This window comes from Lissotriton vulgaris, chromosome 9, assembly GCF_964263255.1.
Source record: "Lissotriton vulgaris chromosome 9, aLisVul1.2, whole genome shotgun sequence".
NCBI classification, from domain to species: Eukaryota; Metazoa; Chordata; class Amphibia; order Caudata; family Salamandridae; genus Lissotriton; species Lissotriton vulgaris.
Window position 1 is genome coordinate 571,097,618 of NC_141697.1, and position 18,022 is coordinate 571,115,639.

The 18,022-nt window shown below is 41.5% G+C and overlaps 1 protein-coding gene across 1 annotated transcript in view; it reads right to left on the reverse strand.

Moving 5' to 3' along the window:
• Nucleotides 1-625: 625 nt before the first annotated feature.
• LOC147691849 (uncharacterized) overlaps nt 626-18,022 on the reverse strand; it is a 323,118-nt gene continuing 305,721 nt past the window's right edge. The window contains exons 27-28 of the mRNA XM_086938124.1: nt 15,597-15,656; nt 626-1,701 (exon numbers count right to left, since the gene is read on the reverse strand). Of these exons, the coding sequence (XP_086794250.1) occupies nt 1,646-1,701; nt 15,597-15,656 (116 nt within the window). The 3' untranslated portion in view covers nt 626-1,645. The remainder of the gene's footprint in view (nt 1,702-15,596; nt 15,657-18,022) is intronic.

Sequence of the window (18,022 nt, forward strand, 5' to 3'; positions counted from 1 at the left end):
ACAAAAAGAATCAATGTTTCCGTGGGTGTGATGCCTTAACTCCCTTACGGGTTGCTCCGATGTCTTGTATGTACCCCAGGATCCTTGTATAGGACCACTTAAAAAAGTTTTGGCAGGGTTCTCCCTTGTTGTCTCTTAAAACCAAAAGCATGGCACACAGAAATCATGCTGCTGCCTGTTGCTCAAACGGGCTGCATAATAATTCCTTTAGACTTCTTGGCCCTCTCATGGTCACATGAGACAAAACTGCTACAGGTCATATCTGTCACCCAGTACTGTACCAGTGCACAACAACCAACAATCCATCATCAGCTGAACAGCCATGGAATAACTGAAGACATGTGCCACATACTGCAGGCCACCAGAGGACTATAATATAGTCCACCACCGCAGGTTCCAACTGACCACGTTATGACCCCTCCTCATCTGACAATGTCAATCCTATATGAGATGATAATAACAAAATCCATCCCATATGATCTTTCGACCATCTCTCCTTCCAACCTCTACCTGCTTGGGGTGTGGCGTAACAACTAGAGCTGCCGACTTTAGTCCTGGGGAACCAAGTCCGAGTCTCTGCGTCGGCGCTCAACAAACATCCTGTGATTCTAAGCAAATCACGTAACCAAACAGTGAATGTGTTCATGTGTAGTAATGTAACAGGTGCTCATGTAAAGCGCTCCAATACCCTCGGGTCGAGTTTGCGCTATATAAAACTGCAAAAAATAAACATACAAATCTCAGAATGGGCAACAATATACAGTAACACGCTTAGAGGACTGTGAGCAAAGAAACAGCATGAAGGGAAGTGAAGACCTGATTAATGCTGCCTGTTTAATAAAACCCACAAAACAAAAACTTGGCACCTCTGCCTCACACTTCTCCATCCATCGCACTGCTAAGCGCTGCGTCACATAACACCAGACTGCACCTCTGAGGTCATCCAGCTCTACCTTGCAACCATGCACCCGTCATGGTGCAGAGTGCTACCCATGAAGGAAAACGCTCGGGGCACCACCCACAGTGTGTCTATACAATCCTCATACACCTTTCATGCGTTAGAAACAAAACAAAGTAAAAAAATATAAATTAATGCTCTTACAGGGACATCTGCTGGCAGGGAAAGGTAATACTGATTAATCAAACATTCCTGCGAGAAGACCTAAACACTCTTGACCGACACATGCTAACTGGGGCAGGGACTGCAGCTGAAGTACAGCCTAGTTTAATAGCGCCTGCTCACAACTGCTGTGTGATACGATGAGTTTGAGAAATGTCAACACATAATTACAATTCTGAAGTGCTTTTAACTATCGCCAATTGAGTGACAGCTGCTTTTCATTGAAGAATGTTCAAAGCAAACAATCTCTTTTCTGGACAAGCCTGTCGCACATCTCTGTAAGTCAGACTTCAAGTATTCTCCTCAAATTTGGAGAGATTGCATGTTGGTTTTCGAAAAGTTTTCCATTTCAATTAGAAAATTCGTCCTGAGCCCACTGCTGAAAGAAAGGCAAGGCTGGTTATTTTCTTCCCCATGCTAGTAGCATAACAAGTACCCAGGGGCACACAAGTCCTTTAGGCTTCGAAATGACTCGATCCAAAGCAGGAAGGCTCTCTCAGTGTCTTTTGGGAATGGGGCTACAGTTCACGGTGGCAGCTTCAAAGTTGTCGGCGAGTTGTGCTCCTCACTAAGTGACAGGCCTGGAGAGAAAGAAAGAGAAAAGGGGTATACACATGAGATTCTGATGTGGGAATCGAGAGAAACAAACACAAGCAAGTCGGGGTGGCGACCAGCGGACTCCGAATGGGCCACTGCCCCATCAGTCAGCCGCCAACCCATGTGCCCCATTATTTACTTAGCTCTAGTCTTTATTAGCCTGACGACGAACTTCCTCGCCACAGCCCTTACTTAGCGAGGCTCTGCCTCAGCCAGGACACAATCAGCCTCTGCGCGTTATTTGTGAAACAGACTGAGAACCTCCAGGAGAGGCCATGTTACCTTTCTGTTTATCATTACCTACATGAGCCTTGGTCTTCAGTGCATCATTTTTAAATATATATATATATATATATATGAAGGGGTGCAGAGTTTTTCTTAAGAGCCTACCATCTGCTGTGCTGAATGCCAGGGCCAAATACCAAGGCTGTCTAGCTTTGATTCCATCTCATACCTCTCTTACACCATTCTTCACTTCTTGCCATTTTACCTTAGTCTTACAGGTTTTTTCATCCCCTGCTTTCTCCCTTTGTTTCCGTTTTTGTATCTTTTTCTTCATATTCTTTTCTACCTTTCTCCCTTCTGCTTTGTATCAAGTTAGGCAGTATGCAAGTGACATCATGACGTGTGCCATCACAGCACATGACGTCAAGAAGCTTGACATTTCACATGGCACCACAGGGAGGGAGGTCACTGGACATCAGATACTAAGATCTCACACTTATGTTTATCAGGTGTATCATGAGTACATTAAAGTGCATTATGATAATTAACAATTGAGATTTGGAGTTGGGTTGTGTGAAAAAAGTGGCGTAATCCTGTAGCAAAATCTGGGCCCTGCCACACAGAAATTGGCAACAAGGAAAAGCATGGTAGTAGATCTGTTCTGGTTAATTGGTTGAAACATCTGCATTTTTAAATACTTTATGGGGTTAAGGCATCTGCTGCAGAGATGTCCAATAAATCCAGGGGAATAATAATAATGGTGAGATAACTCTGGAGGTTAATACATTTGTTGAAGAGATCTGTATTTTGTGTAGTCCCACATTTAAATCAAAGAAGTATAGAAGATTACTTTGTCTCCTGCAAAACATAATCACCTGCTGTTCTTGAGGGGAAGGAGGGCATTTGGGAATTGTTGAACCACTATTTTGTTGCTACCTTCTTCGGGTTTGTTATTCATGATATTACAACACACATGGTGTGCATGTAATACAATGTTGTGAGCATATATGTACCATTTATTATGCAATAGTGCTCTGATATGTGTATGTCATAACATGTGCAAACTGAGAATGCAATAACATCTGTTTTTTTTTTTAAAGTTGTCTCCTGCAAAGCACATCATGTAACATGCAGATCACAGATTTTTATTTTATGTAGATAGGTAAGTGGATTACTGCTTTGAACGCAAAGATCCTTTTGTTACTCACGGTTCATAAATTGTAATCCTTCTAGTAGACCACAGTAAGCTATGAAGGGCATTTGACTCCTACACCTTGCAACCCTGACTGTCTCATATTAACACATCTTAAACATTGATTTGCACACTTACATGGTTTATTTTGAATGGATAATGTGTATGTTATACAAAGAGCTCCAACACTCTGTATTGGGATGAGTAGCGCTATCAAAGAAATAAAATAGTGCTATTTGAATTGTTATTTGTGTAAATACTGGGAAAGACAAGCCCATCTGACAGTGCATGCACTTATATACAGTCTCTGGACAAAGTAAAACGCATGCGTCTCTTAAGTACCTGTGAAGAGATAACAAGCTGTGGGCTTTTGTTTCCTCTCCATTGCATTTGCATGTAAGTGTGAGGTTCTTGGACACCTCCAGTACGATAATCGATCAAAAAGAGGCCCGAAGACCCCTTAACTTCTGCCTTTGTCTTTCGCCCAGCTGGAGGTGAAAAAAAAAAAACAGCCCGCCTGCATGTTGCTGCTGGGAATGGAAAGCCAACAACGCACAGGAGCTGTTGAACATGTCCAGGTGCCTGAAAATTACACTGGAACAAGTTCAACATATTTCTATGGGGCCCAACATCTTGGCAGGGTGAACAGCGTCTACCATGTGAAAATAGTGGGTGCATGTCATGTACCCCCGACTCGTACCCTGGTTTTAGGATTTAAAATAAGCCCAGGTCACCACAAATGAGTGTTGGTGCTCCCCACCTGCACATATTAAGACACTGTCCGTCTCCCTCCTATTTCCAAACATCTGTTGAGTGGTGAAGCATACAGCTGGACAGAAGGATGTGGAGTTGTGAGAAGAGGTCCTTTTTATGAGTAATGAAGATCATGGGTGAATAATTGAGCCATTATCTCTTTGTATAACGTTATCAGCACAATCCTTAGGTATACTGGACACACCAAGCTAATCTTGATTTACACACAGAGAATGGAAAGCAAATATATTCACAACACTCTGGAAGGAATAATCAGTTTTGATGGATACAATCGGCCATATAAAAAGTACAAATTCAACAAAAGCAAACCTCAGACCAGGGGATACAGCAATTTGGTAATGCTGGACAAAAATGCTTGGGGTACCAAATTTGCAAACTCCAAATTTCTGGAAGGAACCCCCTCTAGATTCTATCCAAGCTGCAAACATATCCCTAGTGGAGGTAGCCTGAATCTGTGCAGAAGAGGAAAAGAAGATAAACCCTAACATTCGACAAACGCAGACTTATTCCTAACAGCGACGGCGGAAGGAGATTTATTTGTTTTCCGCACTAGCCCAGATGTAACAAAAGATGACTTTGAGGGCTCGAAGGCCCTGGTTCTACATAAGCGTAGCAAATAAGCATAGCAAAACTGCCCTATGTACATCAAGGGAGTGCATAGCTCACTCGTTGTCCAGTAGTGGAAAGAGGACACATCAAAGCAGGACCATTTATTATTTCATAACATATACTCATTGTCCAGAACAACTAGAAGTACATAAACCTTTCTCAAAAATTGCCTTGAGGACATGCCTGTGGACAAACGCTCAGGTAATCTCTCTCACCAAAGCAGCTGCATATAGTTTAGCAAACGCAAGCAGAGCCTAGTGAAGGCGAGACAAATATCACCACATAGAGAACTACTAACTTTTGACAAAAGACTGTCTTTCCTGAACTGACTAATTCTCTAATGCGACTCCCTCACCATGTATAAGAAGGAGAGGAACAGTTTTTTAAAACCGATACTGCAGAAAATGAATGTTAAACAATGTAGGGTGGCACTATATATTCTATCAGATCCTTTGACTTGTTTTACTCTAGCTTTGTTACTCTGGGCCTGCATGAAAAAAAAGGAAAAACTCTGCACTAGAACCAGTCACTGAATGAAAAGTATGTAATAGGAGTAAATCCTTGTAAATGGTCAATCTTTTATAGATGTAATTAAACTTTTTTTTTTATTAAGATGAAAATGAACTACTATATTTCGGATGTTCAATGAAATTGAATATTGAAAATCCTTTTATTTCATTTTTATATGTACTTTTATGATCATTTTGTATTTGATCGAGTAAAGGATTTTGACTATGCCTATGACTATGACTCCCTCACCAGGTGACTGTCACCTGTTATGAGGATAAGAGGCAAAATGGTTGAAATAGAGCTCTCCCTATGGAGATAATTAGTCTTCAACCATCACAACAAAGCTAGATTGATACACAGAACAAACTACATAGGTGAAACTGTGCCAGGCTAAAATAAGTCCTCAACAGAGACCAACAAAACAGGAGAGGGCGAGGCAAGGGGATTATGAGCAATTATGGTCTGTGAGGTTAGGTTCTCTGTCATGTTCTATTTCTAACAAATTAACACTAAGTTCACAGTTACCCGTTTTAAACCCCCTCTGCCCTGCCCCGCTGATTATCCCAACTACAGAATACAAGTTACCTAATTTAACTCAAACCAGGGTCAGTTTAGTAAAAGCACTCACCTTAATGAAAATCCTGCACTTCAGCTAATAGAGTGAAAGTGCCCTGAGGTTCATCCTCCCACAGGTCATCTCTTATGAGATGTGAAGCACAAGTGTGCAAAGAAGATCTAGTTGCAGGTGAGCCTCTTTCAGATGAGGAGCCAGGGCCGCATGTGAATCTTTATGAAAGATACCAATGCTGGAGAACTGCAGTGATAGGCAATTTTTTTCTCCAGCACTGGATATTTCATATATTCACATGCTTCACCTGTACGAAAACATTATCGTAGACATCAATATGGCAGATGGTAGGAAAAATAGAAAGAGACTCACCTCATCGAAGGATGATCAAAAAGTGCTTGTACTAGTCCTGCATCCAGGCCGTACTGTTAGTTAAATGTGTGGTGGTTTTTCCAAGTCACTGCCTGACAAATGTCCGAAAGGGGTACCCAGCATAGAGAGCTGCTGAGGCAGCCACACTCCTCCTGGAGTGTAACAATTGCTTTCGCATGGCAGAAAATGATGGCTACTGCCACCCACCTTGAAATTCTTTGCTTCAATTAAGGGTACGGCTTTGAGAATGACAGAAATAGCCAGACAAATTTCCTGAAGTTTTTTTTTTTAAAGTAAAACTCCAAATATCACTGCAAATGAAAAACACGCAGAGCTTCCTTTGCTGCATCTACGTGGGTTTTGGGAAGGAAGCTTTGAGTACGACTAGTTCACTAAGATGAATATTCCACAGTACCTTTGGAAAGAAATGCAGATTTGTGCATAATATCACTTTGCCTATAGTGATAAAGAGGAGGAACTCTTTCACTATGAAAGGTGAACTTCGCTTACTCACATGACTTGTTCTTGTCGCGGAATTAACGCTGTTTTCCATGACATGTATTTAACACTTGCCCTATGGATTGGTTCAAATGGGCTTCGCTTCGAGTCTAACAAGACAATGTTAAGTTCCCATCTCGCAGGTAGACATCAAGTCAGTGTGTAAGCTCTGAAAGGACCTTGGACAAATTCTTAAATGTGCATCTAGGGATTAGCAGCTAGGAGTGCATTGAAACCTGCTATGGCTGTGAGACGTGCCTACACTGATAGGTGCTTCAACCCAGCTTAAATTGTGCTAACTCCAGAAAGAAGGGAATATTTGGTGATGTGGATGGAAAAAAGGAAAAAACCTTAAAAAGAACATCAGATGCGGAACCTTTTCTATTTTGCCTTGTATTTGCTGTTGGTAGATTATGCCCTTGTGTAGATGACAATGTCTTTAGAGTCTACAGGAATATACAGTCTACAGAAATAAGAGCCGCCTCTACGAGATTAAGTTGGTCTGTTAACCAATATTGTTCGGGTCAGGTTGGAGCAATCAGAATGAACCTATTTCACCTAACCTTCGGGGACAAGAACAAAGTAGGAAAACAGTAGGCATATGTCCTCACCATAGAATCAACAAAAACACATTCCTCCACAATCCTGTCTAAGGTTGTCAACTTGCATAAAATTGCCATTTCTTGTTAATTTAAGATCTGATTGGAATTCTCCAACGTGTTGAACACTATCTGCAGTGTCTTGTTGTTGAGCTTTCATTCATAGCCCACTGGTTAATCAGTGCGTCGGAGGCAGATCATATCCCTACAACGGTGGTGGTGCCTATCAGGCACTGCCGTAGCGTTTATGATGTCCCTTTCCGCCTGCCTTTTCATGGTGGTTAACCTGCCAAGAAAAGGCAAGCGGAAACTGACTTTGGGGGCTCGCAGCGGGCCCCTCTTCCCCCACAGCACTCTGATATGGGCACTGGTGGGCACCTATGGTACCGCCCCACATATCCCCGCACCATGCGTAAGCACCGCATGGTGCCTGCCACGTAGTGCAGAGATATGTCAGGTATCTCTATTTTTGCATTGCGGAGGGTGCTGAAGTCAAAAGCACCTGCAGCAATGCAAAGTATAGGCATTTGCATCATAATGCCTGACAGCCTGTCGGGCGGTCCCAATACCCGATAAGGTGGTGGGCGGATGTGATTCCGCCTGCCATCCTAATCAACCCCTTAATTACCAGGTTATTCCACCTTGATTTGACTCCAAAATATCATGTGACCAAATCACTGTAGTAAAAATATCATGACTGATAATGTATTATGGACAAAAATAGCAAAGGTATGTATAGGTAAGCATAGCTCTTTAAAAATGGTTACAAAATATTATTTACTATAATACTGCTTTTATTCCTTTTTTTTACTGTGAGATTTAATTTAATAATTTTATATTAAAATTATCTTAAATTTAACTATCGTTTTGATTGCTGGGTTTATGGGAATTTTTGAGGGCAGTATTTTAATTAAAATATTGATTACATGATGTTTACTGATTATTTTATTAATAATGTTTATTATCGATTAGTCAGTTTTTTATTTACATGTTAAATTATTTAATTATTCTTTCCGTTTGGTAGTTGAGTCTGTTGAAGGCTTGGACAGGTAGTAGTTGTTATGGTATATTTGTAATGTTAATTGATTTATACATTACTATGCAATTTTTAAATTGTTATTTGTTTACATGTTTAATTATTTTTAAAAATGTGAATTCTTTTCATTTTAGGGTTATGGTGTTTATTGGGGTCTGGGTTGGACATATTTTATTTACCATATATAAGACTGATATTAAATGATCCATTATATAAATGGTTACATTGTAAATATTTATTTACAAGATTAGTTATTTTTAATTAATTTAATCCATTTTTGTTTTTGGTTGTGAATTTTATTGGGGGCATTGGCTGCATGGTACTTTAAATATAATATATACTATTTCATCTTAGTTGATTATTACAATTATTATGTGAATTGTTAAATACTTCATTTTTTTACATCTTTAATTATTTTTAAGGTATTTAAATATATTTTTCGTTTAGTGTTGAAGTTTTATTGAGGGGCAAATAAATATGTAAAATGAATATTAATTAAGAATGATTGCTTCTTGAAAAAATAGAAATGAATTAAACATTTTTGGTTCTGTAACTAAATGTATAACCATTTTTATTAATATTGTACTTTTCCAAATATGTTTGGTACTAGAGATAGTATGCTAAATCTAACTATGTGCACCCGCCACCCCAAACATATGCCCTCCTCACAATGTTTGTTGGACTGGAGTTAGAATAATAAATCTGACCCCCAAAATGTATGCACTTTCCTCAATGTTAGTTGAACTCGAGTTAGGAAGGTAATCTCACACTACCCCAAAATATTTTCCCCAGTGTTTGTTGGAATGTAGTTAGACTATTAAAACTAATACTCCTATATATTTACACCCCCCCGCCAACTACGATCGTCCAATCAAGCCCTCGCCACAATCCCACGCATCCATAGATCCACCATGGGAGGAAGATCCTTAGCGGCCAAAACCTGGAACTCTCTCCCCACCCACCTCCGCCTTACTCAGACTCACCTCTCCTTCAGAAAACAACTAAAAACTTGGATATTCGATAAGTAAAGTACCCATCTCCCTCAAGCGCCTTGAGACCCTCTGGGTGAGTAGTGCGCTATACAAATTTCAAACTTGAACTTATTGTCCTCGGTGTTTGTTGAACTAGATTTCCAAGCATATGCACTTTCCAATGTTTGCTGGATTGGAGTTAGAATAAGTAATTCTGCCTCCTGTCAATTTATGTATTTTCCTTCATATTTGTGAAATTGGGTTATATTACATCATTTTAAATAGTTTTAATCTGTAATGATTTTAATATATAGTTTGAATCGGAGTTAGATTTGTTTACATATTTTCAACAAATCCATTTTGTCAACTTCTGTTTATTTATTTTATAACAGAATTGAAAACACCAGATCAACAATAAAAAGAAAATATGTCAGCTCCTGTGCACTCAGCATGTTAAATTTAAATATATCTTAAATATATATTGTTATATATTTGTTATTTAATATTGTTTAATTTTTTTAGGTTATCCACTTTTAAACTTTTTATAAACATACCCTTTTGTATAGTTCATTAAAAAGATATAATAGTTAAATATTTTATGACTGGGTTTATATTTTGAAATCAAAATTAACAATATTTTTATGTTGAATTGAGTTCCATTTTCCTCGAAACTATTAACGTTATATTTTCAATATTCTTAAATACTTTCTATTTATATACAAATGCATACAATACATACATACATAAATTCATACAATAGATACAATTTATATACACATTCATTGAATTTATATATTAACACTATACATATTTCTTGATATAATTGTTTAACAAATCAGGTTACATGTATTTTAAGAAGTATCAGTTACATTATATATGTTAATTATTACATATTTTTTAAATGTATACTTTTTTTATATATTCTTTTAAAATAATAATGTACCTTTAAATGTAAATATACGTACATACATACATTTAATAATATAATATTGATATCTTGGACTACGATATTATTGTAGTCATTATTTTGATACTTTACATTATGAGTACGTAAAGTCGATATTTTTTATGTCAATATGTTATAAATAGTTTTGTACCACAATGTTTTTAAAAACAGCCCATTCCCAGAACTATTTTAAACAAGTGAACATTGACAGTTGGTTGTTTACGAATTTGGGCTGCTAGAGTTGATAGGTTGTCATTCTTTCCTGTGAAGTTTGGCTTTCCCTTCTGCAGCATTCAGTACTTCACCGATTTAAAATTTTGATGCAAAATCGCGATATTCACGAATTCGCGGCACTGTTTAAAAAAAAAAAACAAGCGCATGCTCCTGCGCTTGCTTTGAAATAACCCCCAGGTGGGCCAGGTCCCGGGGTCATTAGGTAAATATAGGAGGGGGCACATGGTGTCCCCCTCGTAAGGCTCATCAAAGCCCCGGAGACCGCCACCTTCCTGGGGCACTTTTCATCATTAATGCGGGCGAACTCAATGCGCCGGCCCGCCGGCCCTAGGACAGCCACTTCTGCTGGGCTATTTCCAATTATGTGGGGGAGCCTCACGGACCACCCCTGCCCCGTGGACCACCACCTCCCCGGGGTTAATTTATATAATATGGGGTGCCTTGTGGACCCCCCGCCCTGGGGACCACCTCCATGGGGCTAAAATAAATACCAAAGCATGGGGAGGCTCTCGCTCTCCCACACAGCCCCAGGGACTGCCACATCCACTCATATACTCCAACACTCACCTATACTGCGTTTCACATATGCAGTTACTCACCCATATACCACTGACACATCTATTCGGTCACTGACACATCCATACACACACTCAGTCACCCATACAACCCCTCACAGATGCACTCACTAACCAAGACAGTGTACACCGATAGACTCACCTACTCACTCATCCATGCAGGCAGTCACACATCGTCTGAACCACCCACACAGACACTCATACACCCATACAGGTACTCAGACCAATCAACCAATTAATACATCCACTCATGTACCCACTCACCAACCCATACAGCCACTTAGACACCATCTGACAAACTGATACAGACATTCAGACAACCTAGTCAGTGACCCATACATTCAATGAGACACCTAATCACTCACTTATACAGTCAGTCACGCACCTACTGAATAATCGATACAAGCACTGGTACAACCACTGATTCATCAATACACCTTGGTATATACATGTAACACTCAGAAACATTTTTAAAACACTCACAGTCACTGGTTGATGCCATCAGTGATGTCATTTGAGATGTCATCAGTTATGTCATCAGTGATGTCACTGACCATGCCATGAGTGATGTAATATGTGAAGTCATAAACAGTGCATTGCGGGGGCACGAGTTATAGTTCGCTCAGCGAACTATAACTGCTGAATTTCTCTGGTTTTGTACGAGTGAAATGTCAGCCTAACTACAACGCCCCTGTAACCTTTGTTTTGTCAGTGAAAAAAACAAACAAGCTAAAAATATATACACACACATATAGATATATATATATATCCACACACACACACACACACACACATTAACAATGAAAAGCAAGTAAACTTTTCCTTTCTATCCACATCATTATATATGATCCAAACTCCCATCAGAACCCAACACACCCAGCTGTGCCATTGACTGAAGCTTCCAACTCTCAGATTTTCTTAGCCTCTTTGTTTGCATGCATGTCGATACAATAATGCTTTATAAGAGCATGTGTCATTTTCAATGTTGCAGCTTTACAAATGCCATCCAATGAAATTCCTAGATAAAATGCTGCTGTTGTTGCCATTATTCTTGTCGAATGTGCTTTAACTCTTCCTGCCAATGGTCTTTTCACTGCATCATGAGATGTAATAATACACACTATTAACCATCTTGCAATAGTTTTCTCGGACACTCACTGCATTCCCTTTACTTCCCTCTCCAAAAGCTACAAAGAGTTGATTTTTTTTACGTATCTCCTTTGTTGCATGCAAATAAAACTTTACACATCTCCTAATGTCTAATGAATTTAATGTTCTTGCATCTGCTGTTCCTGGATTTGTAAAAAAACATTGGCAACATAATCTTCTGCCTCAAATGAAACGTAGCTGGCACCTTTGGAATAAACTTTGGATTCGTCAACGTTGCCACTGAATCCTTTTTCAAAATCAAATATGGCTCTCTACAACATAAAGCCTGCAGCTTACCAAATGTCTTTGCTGATGTAATTACCAAATGAAAAGCAGTTCTCCTTGTCAAATGCTTTTATGTTGCTCTACGGATTGGTTCAAACAGTGCTTTCATCAAAGCAAGCAATAGAGTATGCAACTCCCATTTTGGAGCTTGTCTTTAAACTGGAGGACATTTTCTGAATAATCCTTTCATAAATTTCTTTATCACTTTCTGAGAATACAATGTGTCCTGATTTGGAGATCTTAGAAATCACGAAATTGCTGCAAAATGCACCTTCACTGACACAAAGCACAACCCTGACTAAGGGGGTCATTAGGATGGCGGACAGACTGAAGTATGTCCGCCATTGTACGGGTGACAGGTACCATCCACCATGTATGCGGCAGCCCCACACACCAAATCGGGTTGCGACCGCCACCATGGCAGTCGCATCTTGATCCAAAAAGGCAGGATGTGCATTTCACTGCACTATGTGGCAGGCACCAAACAGTGCCTGCCTCTTAGTGCTGTGAAATGTAGAGGGGTACAATGGGTACCGCCCAGTGCACCCACACCTCCCCCAACACAAGGGTGGCCCGCAACGGGCCCCTGTAACAAATCCCCACCAACCTTTCCATGGCAGTATCGCAGCCATGGAAAGGCCGGCTGTAGCCAGCATCCTAATTTGGTGGACGGTGCCTGCTAGGCACCGCCACCATTTTGGGCTATCTGGACCGTCCACCAGGCAATTTGTATGACTGCTTGTGGCGGTCCCGTGGCGGACGGTGTTTGTGTCCGCCACGGTCCCAGCATGATTCCCTCCACCATCGTAATGTGTTGGGGGAAAATTGCGGTCCGATTGTGGAAGGACCGCCACGGCATGGCTAGCGGTGACTGGCCTTCCGCAATAGTAATCGGCCCCTAGGTCAGATGTAATAAATATGGCAAAAATGTATGAGGCTCCATATTAGGTGGATCCAATCATCTTCTACCTGCCCATAGAGCACAATGTCTCCATTTCATTTTGGATGTTTTAATTGTTGACCAAGCTCTTACTTTTCTTAAAAACCTCACTACATCCCCAGAAATGCTCAAATGCCCAAACTTTAAGGACCTGATTCACAAAGGTAATCTTAAACTTTTGTGTAAGTTTACAATTGCATGCTATTCCCTTAAGTATTTAACTAGTAGTATCTTTATGACTGCAGAGTCTCTGCACACAAACACAGGACTAGAGTCGCCTGTCTTTTATGTGGGGAGACTCTGCACAAGTAAAGATACTACTTGTAAAATACCTTTGTGAATAGCAAATAATTGTAAATTTACACAAAAGTATAAGTTTGCCTTTGAGATTCATGCTCTAGATCTTGATGAGCCATGCTGTTAGGTGAAGGGACTCTGGGTTGTGGTGAAGTATTTGTTCCTTGTTCTTTGTGAGTAGGTGAACATCCGTTTTAAACTGTACCGTCTGGAGAATGAGAATTCCGTGGTGATAACCTACAACCACAAGATATCTAGTTCAGGGGCAGGGAGACCATGATGTTTGAAAGCCAGGACACACAACCACCTAAGAATGCTTAAACAAAAAGAGCAAGCAATAGATGCTAAACTAATTGATGCATACTCTGGAGATCCAACAACACAATTAAAATATGTGTATGAAATGACCGAAACAGACTGGGGATGAGGGTTACAAGGCCCGCCCCCTCACAACTCCCATTCCCAGAGTATTGCACTTTTGGGCTAACTTATCAGAAGGCTTTATACCCCAAACAGCACCAACGACCCAGTGAAAATAGCAGATGTGTAACATACAAAATATCTGTGACAAAACATAACATGACATACTATGGTCCTTATATGTTTTGCTGTCTGGTGCTATGAAAAATGTATGTCTTTCTATTGCACCTTAGAAAAACGCAACCACATACCTGAGATACTTGCCTTGATTCCTGCTGAAAAATTAGAGACTAAGGGCCCCATTAGGATAACGGGCGGATCGCCACCGCCGGTATGGCAGTGGCGATCCGCCTGCCAAAAACCTCTGCCCGCTCTGCATTTCCCCCGCCACATTACCATGGTGGGGGGGACCCCGGCGGATGGGAAGACCGTCCACCGGTTTTCCGCCTGCCTACCGGGCGGTAAAGCAGTTTATATGTGGCGGTGTCTGGTAGACACCGCCATATTGTAATTACAGCTGCCACTATAATATCGTGCTCAGGCCATTGAGGATCACAGCGCCAGGATACCCATGGGGTGACAGTTGCGCTCAATAAATGTGCCACACATACATACATACATACATACATCCATATTACCATGCAAGCGGGGACCTGCCTTTCCGTGGCGGCGGCAGGCGGTTTCTGACATTGGGGGATGTAGCAGGCCCCCAGGGATTCTGGGGGGTGGGGGTGCATATGGGGGGTTCCATGCACAACATGGGATGTAGGGGACCGCCACACCCATTTCACACAGGTATGGTGGGCGGACAAAGTCCGCCCGCCATACTAATGTGCCCATCCGCATTCCCAACATTGTGGCGGGTGGTGCACTCAGCACAATGCCAGGAAGGTATGTTGTGCACTTCCATGCACAACATGGCAGGCACCGCACGTTGCCTGCCATGTTGTCCATGGAACTGCCGGGGGTACCATAGGTACCCCCCATGTGCACCACCCCAACCCCCAGAATCCCTGGGGGCCCGCTACGGCCCCCAATGTCAGAAACCGCCTGCCTTTCCGTGGCGGCAACGCATGGTAATATGGATGGCGGTGTCTACGAGACACCGCCACCATATAAATTGCTTTACCGCGGGGTAGGCAATCGGGCGGATTGCCTACCGACGAAAATCCAGCGGTCGTTCTTCCCATCCACCGGGGTCCCCCCACCATGGTAATGTGGCGGGGGAAATGCAGAGCGGGCGGGGGTTTTTGGCAATCCGCCCGTTATCCTAATGGGGCCCTAAGTATGTGTTACTCTCCCTTTTAGGGAGACTTCTAGTCTTCTTTAGCACCAGGATTTGTCAGCTGGTGCTCCTAGACATGTGAGTTAGCACCCATGCAAAGGAGCCCTCTGGCCATAGTGGATGCTATGTTTGTACATTATATGTAGCTAAAGAACAAATCCTTATACTGAAACATACTGCCCGTCTTCCATTATTTCATTTCTCGTCTTTCATACTGCACACCTTATGTCCTGTGCTTGCACACAGTTTCCAATTCTCATGCTGTCACATTCATGTACCAGTTGCCCCTTCTGTCACAACTATTCCTTTGGCCTATCACCCTCCACCACTGTATGTCAGATACAGGCTTCCATACTGTCAAAACTAGTCTACTGTGCTGTTTGCTGGGTCTTACCTTCCTTGCTGGATCCAGAACTCTCTGTGTTCAGGGTGTGATCCAGGTCCTCTGGAGATACTGCAGAGAGAACATAATAGTAGGTCAATGCAGAACAGTAGTAATGCTATTTGGAGAACATGATCTACTGATGGGAAAGCTCTAGGACATATATTGCACATAATTTCACTTCCCACATTGGGTTTTCACATAATTTACAGACTATGTTGCATCTGTTCTTTCTCTCTCTAGATTTAACTCATATACATTGAAGTCTGCAACCCCCTGCTTCCCAGTAGGAATCATGCTGCAGTTATGCAATACCTTGAGAGACTTCCACACCTACTCTTCCTGCAACTCAGTAAGCCCATCAGACATCACCCTCCATTTAAGAAGAAAAGGGTTATTTTCTGTAACAATAGCTCACTAGCCTGGGTATCCTCTCTAACTCCCTAAAGTCAATCCCCGATAATACCGTTCTCATTGTGGGGAAGGGGAACTTGGGCTAATACATTGTGAATTGAATTTGGCACACCTTGCTTTTAAAAATCTATTTTGCACCGATTTAATTGAAACTTTTTAACTTGAAAGCCACCTCTTAGTCAGACTACTTATTGCACTACAGAGACACTTGGAGACGCCATTTTGGTTATCGCTCCAGTCTCCTGGCGTCTTATATAAAACAAGACCCTATGAACGGACATGGTTAGCACCGCACATAACCTCCGTTCTCATTGTGGGGAAGGGGAACTCAGGCTAACACATTGGGAATTTAATTTGACTCAACTTGCTTTTAAAAATCTGTATTGCACGGTTTTTATTGAACCTTTTTAACTTGAAAGCTACTGCTTCGGCAGATTGCTTTTTTTCACTACTTAGACATTTGGAGATGCCATTTTGATTAGCCCTCCAGTCTCCCGGGGTCTTCAATAAAATGAGACCGGATGATTGGATGCCCCGCTGGCGTGCTGAAGGCGCGCCATGGGCAAGCCCGTCTGTGCACGTCCAACCAGGGCAAGGGGACAGGTATCCCACATCTTCTAATGTAAGTAGGATTATGTATTCCATTAATCAACTCTTAGCATTGCGGGGATCGGTGAATCCTAATTGCTTCCATTCAATGTGCCTACATAAGAAATCAGTATCATGCTGTCAGTGCTCATTTTCACCTCAACTGAACACTACACCTAAAGCCCCCTTAAGTCCTAAATTAACCTCAGAATGTATTTAATCAATTGTAGATCGATCTCCAAACACAAATTATAAAATGTTAGCTTCCTCAAAGAAGAACAACCTGATGCGTTGCTTTTAACGGAAACATGACTACATGCTGACTCGAGCCGGACCTTGTCCAAACCCTTCCTAAAGGCTACCCCCTTAAACATAGAAATCGTGAACTCAGAAGAGGCACAGTTATTTTGAAGGATGATTGTAACTGCAGCATCAAAACCGACCCGATAGCTGATTGCGAAAGCTTGTCGTTCGCTATTTCATTAACCCCCATTATTACATTCTCAGGTATCCTATCTATAAACCTCCGGGCCCTTATGGCGAATTTCTTCAATCTCTCCCAGAGTGACCCCTAATATGGCTAGGAGACCCAATTTCCCTTTACTAGGAGACTTCAACATACATCTGGATGGGCCCCCGAATCCACAAACCTCCTCTCTGCTTCAAGATATGGCAGTCATTCAGCTCACACAGAGGGCGGTGGGTCCTACTCATGACAAAGGGCCTATGCTTGACACAGTTTTGGCTAATGACGAACGACTCAAAGTTTTCCCCCCATTTCCAGTAATCTGGTTGGACCATTTCCTGATCCCAGTAACTTGGGAACTGGGGTCATCATCGTGCAACTACAATTCTGTTCACGGCAAGGACCGCATGTGTTCCAGACTGTCATTAGAACATTGGAAACAATCCCTTATTGACCTCAGACCCTCTCTAGATGAATATCCTACCACTGCATATGACAAGTTTTCTCGTTGGATTGCATCTTCTCTGGATCAGATAATTCCCCAATGAACTCTTACCAGATGAGCTAAGGAAAAAACGTCCACTTAGTATACAATCCCTAGTTGCGTGATCTAAAACAAAACTTTAAATGAACAGAGAGAATTAGGAGAAAAAATTATGGGGGAAGCAAGTAAGCAGAGTTATAGACTTGCCATTAACATTTATAAAGTAGAAATTGTTAAAGCACAAGGACTTTACTTTGAAGAAAAAATTAAGTTGGCAGAAAACTCCCCATGGGAAATTTTCACATTGCCAAAACTCTACTCAATCCTTCCACTGGTATTAACGCAGCATTGAAACCTAGAATATGCAATGATTTGCCAGCTTTTTTCACAAGAAAATTCAAGACTGTTATTATCTATTTCACTCTGCCACTCCCACAGTATTCCCTGGGTGTGAAGACCCTCACCTGCTCCCCACTGATATTAGAC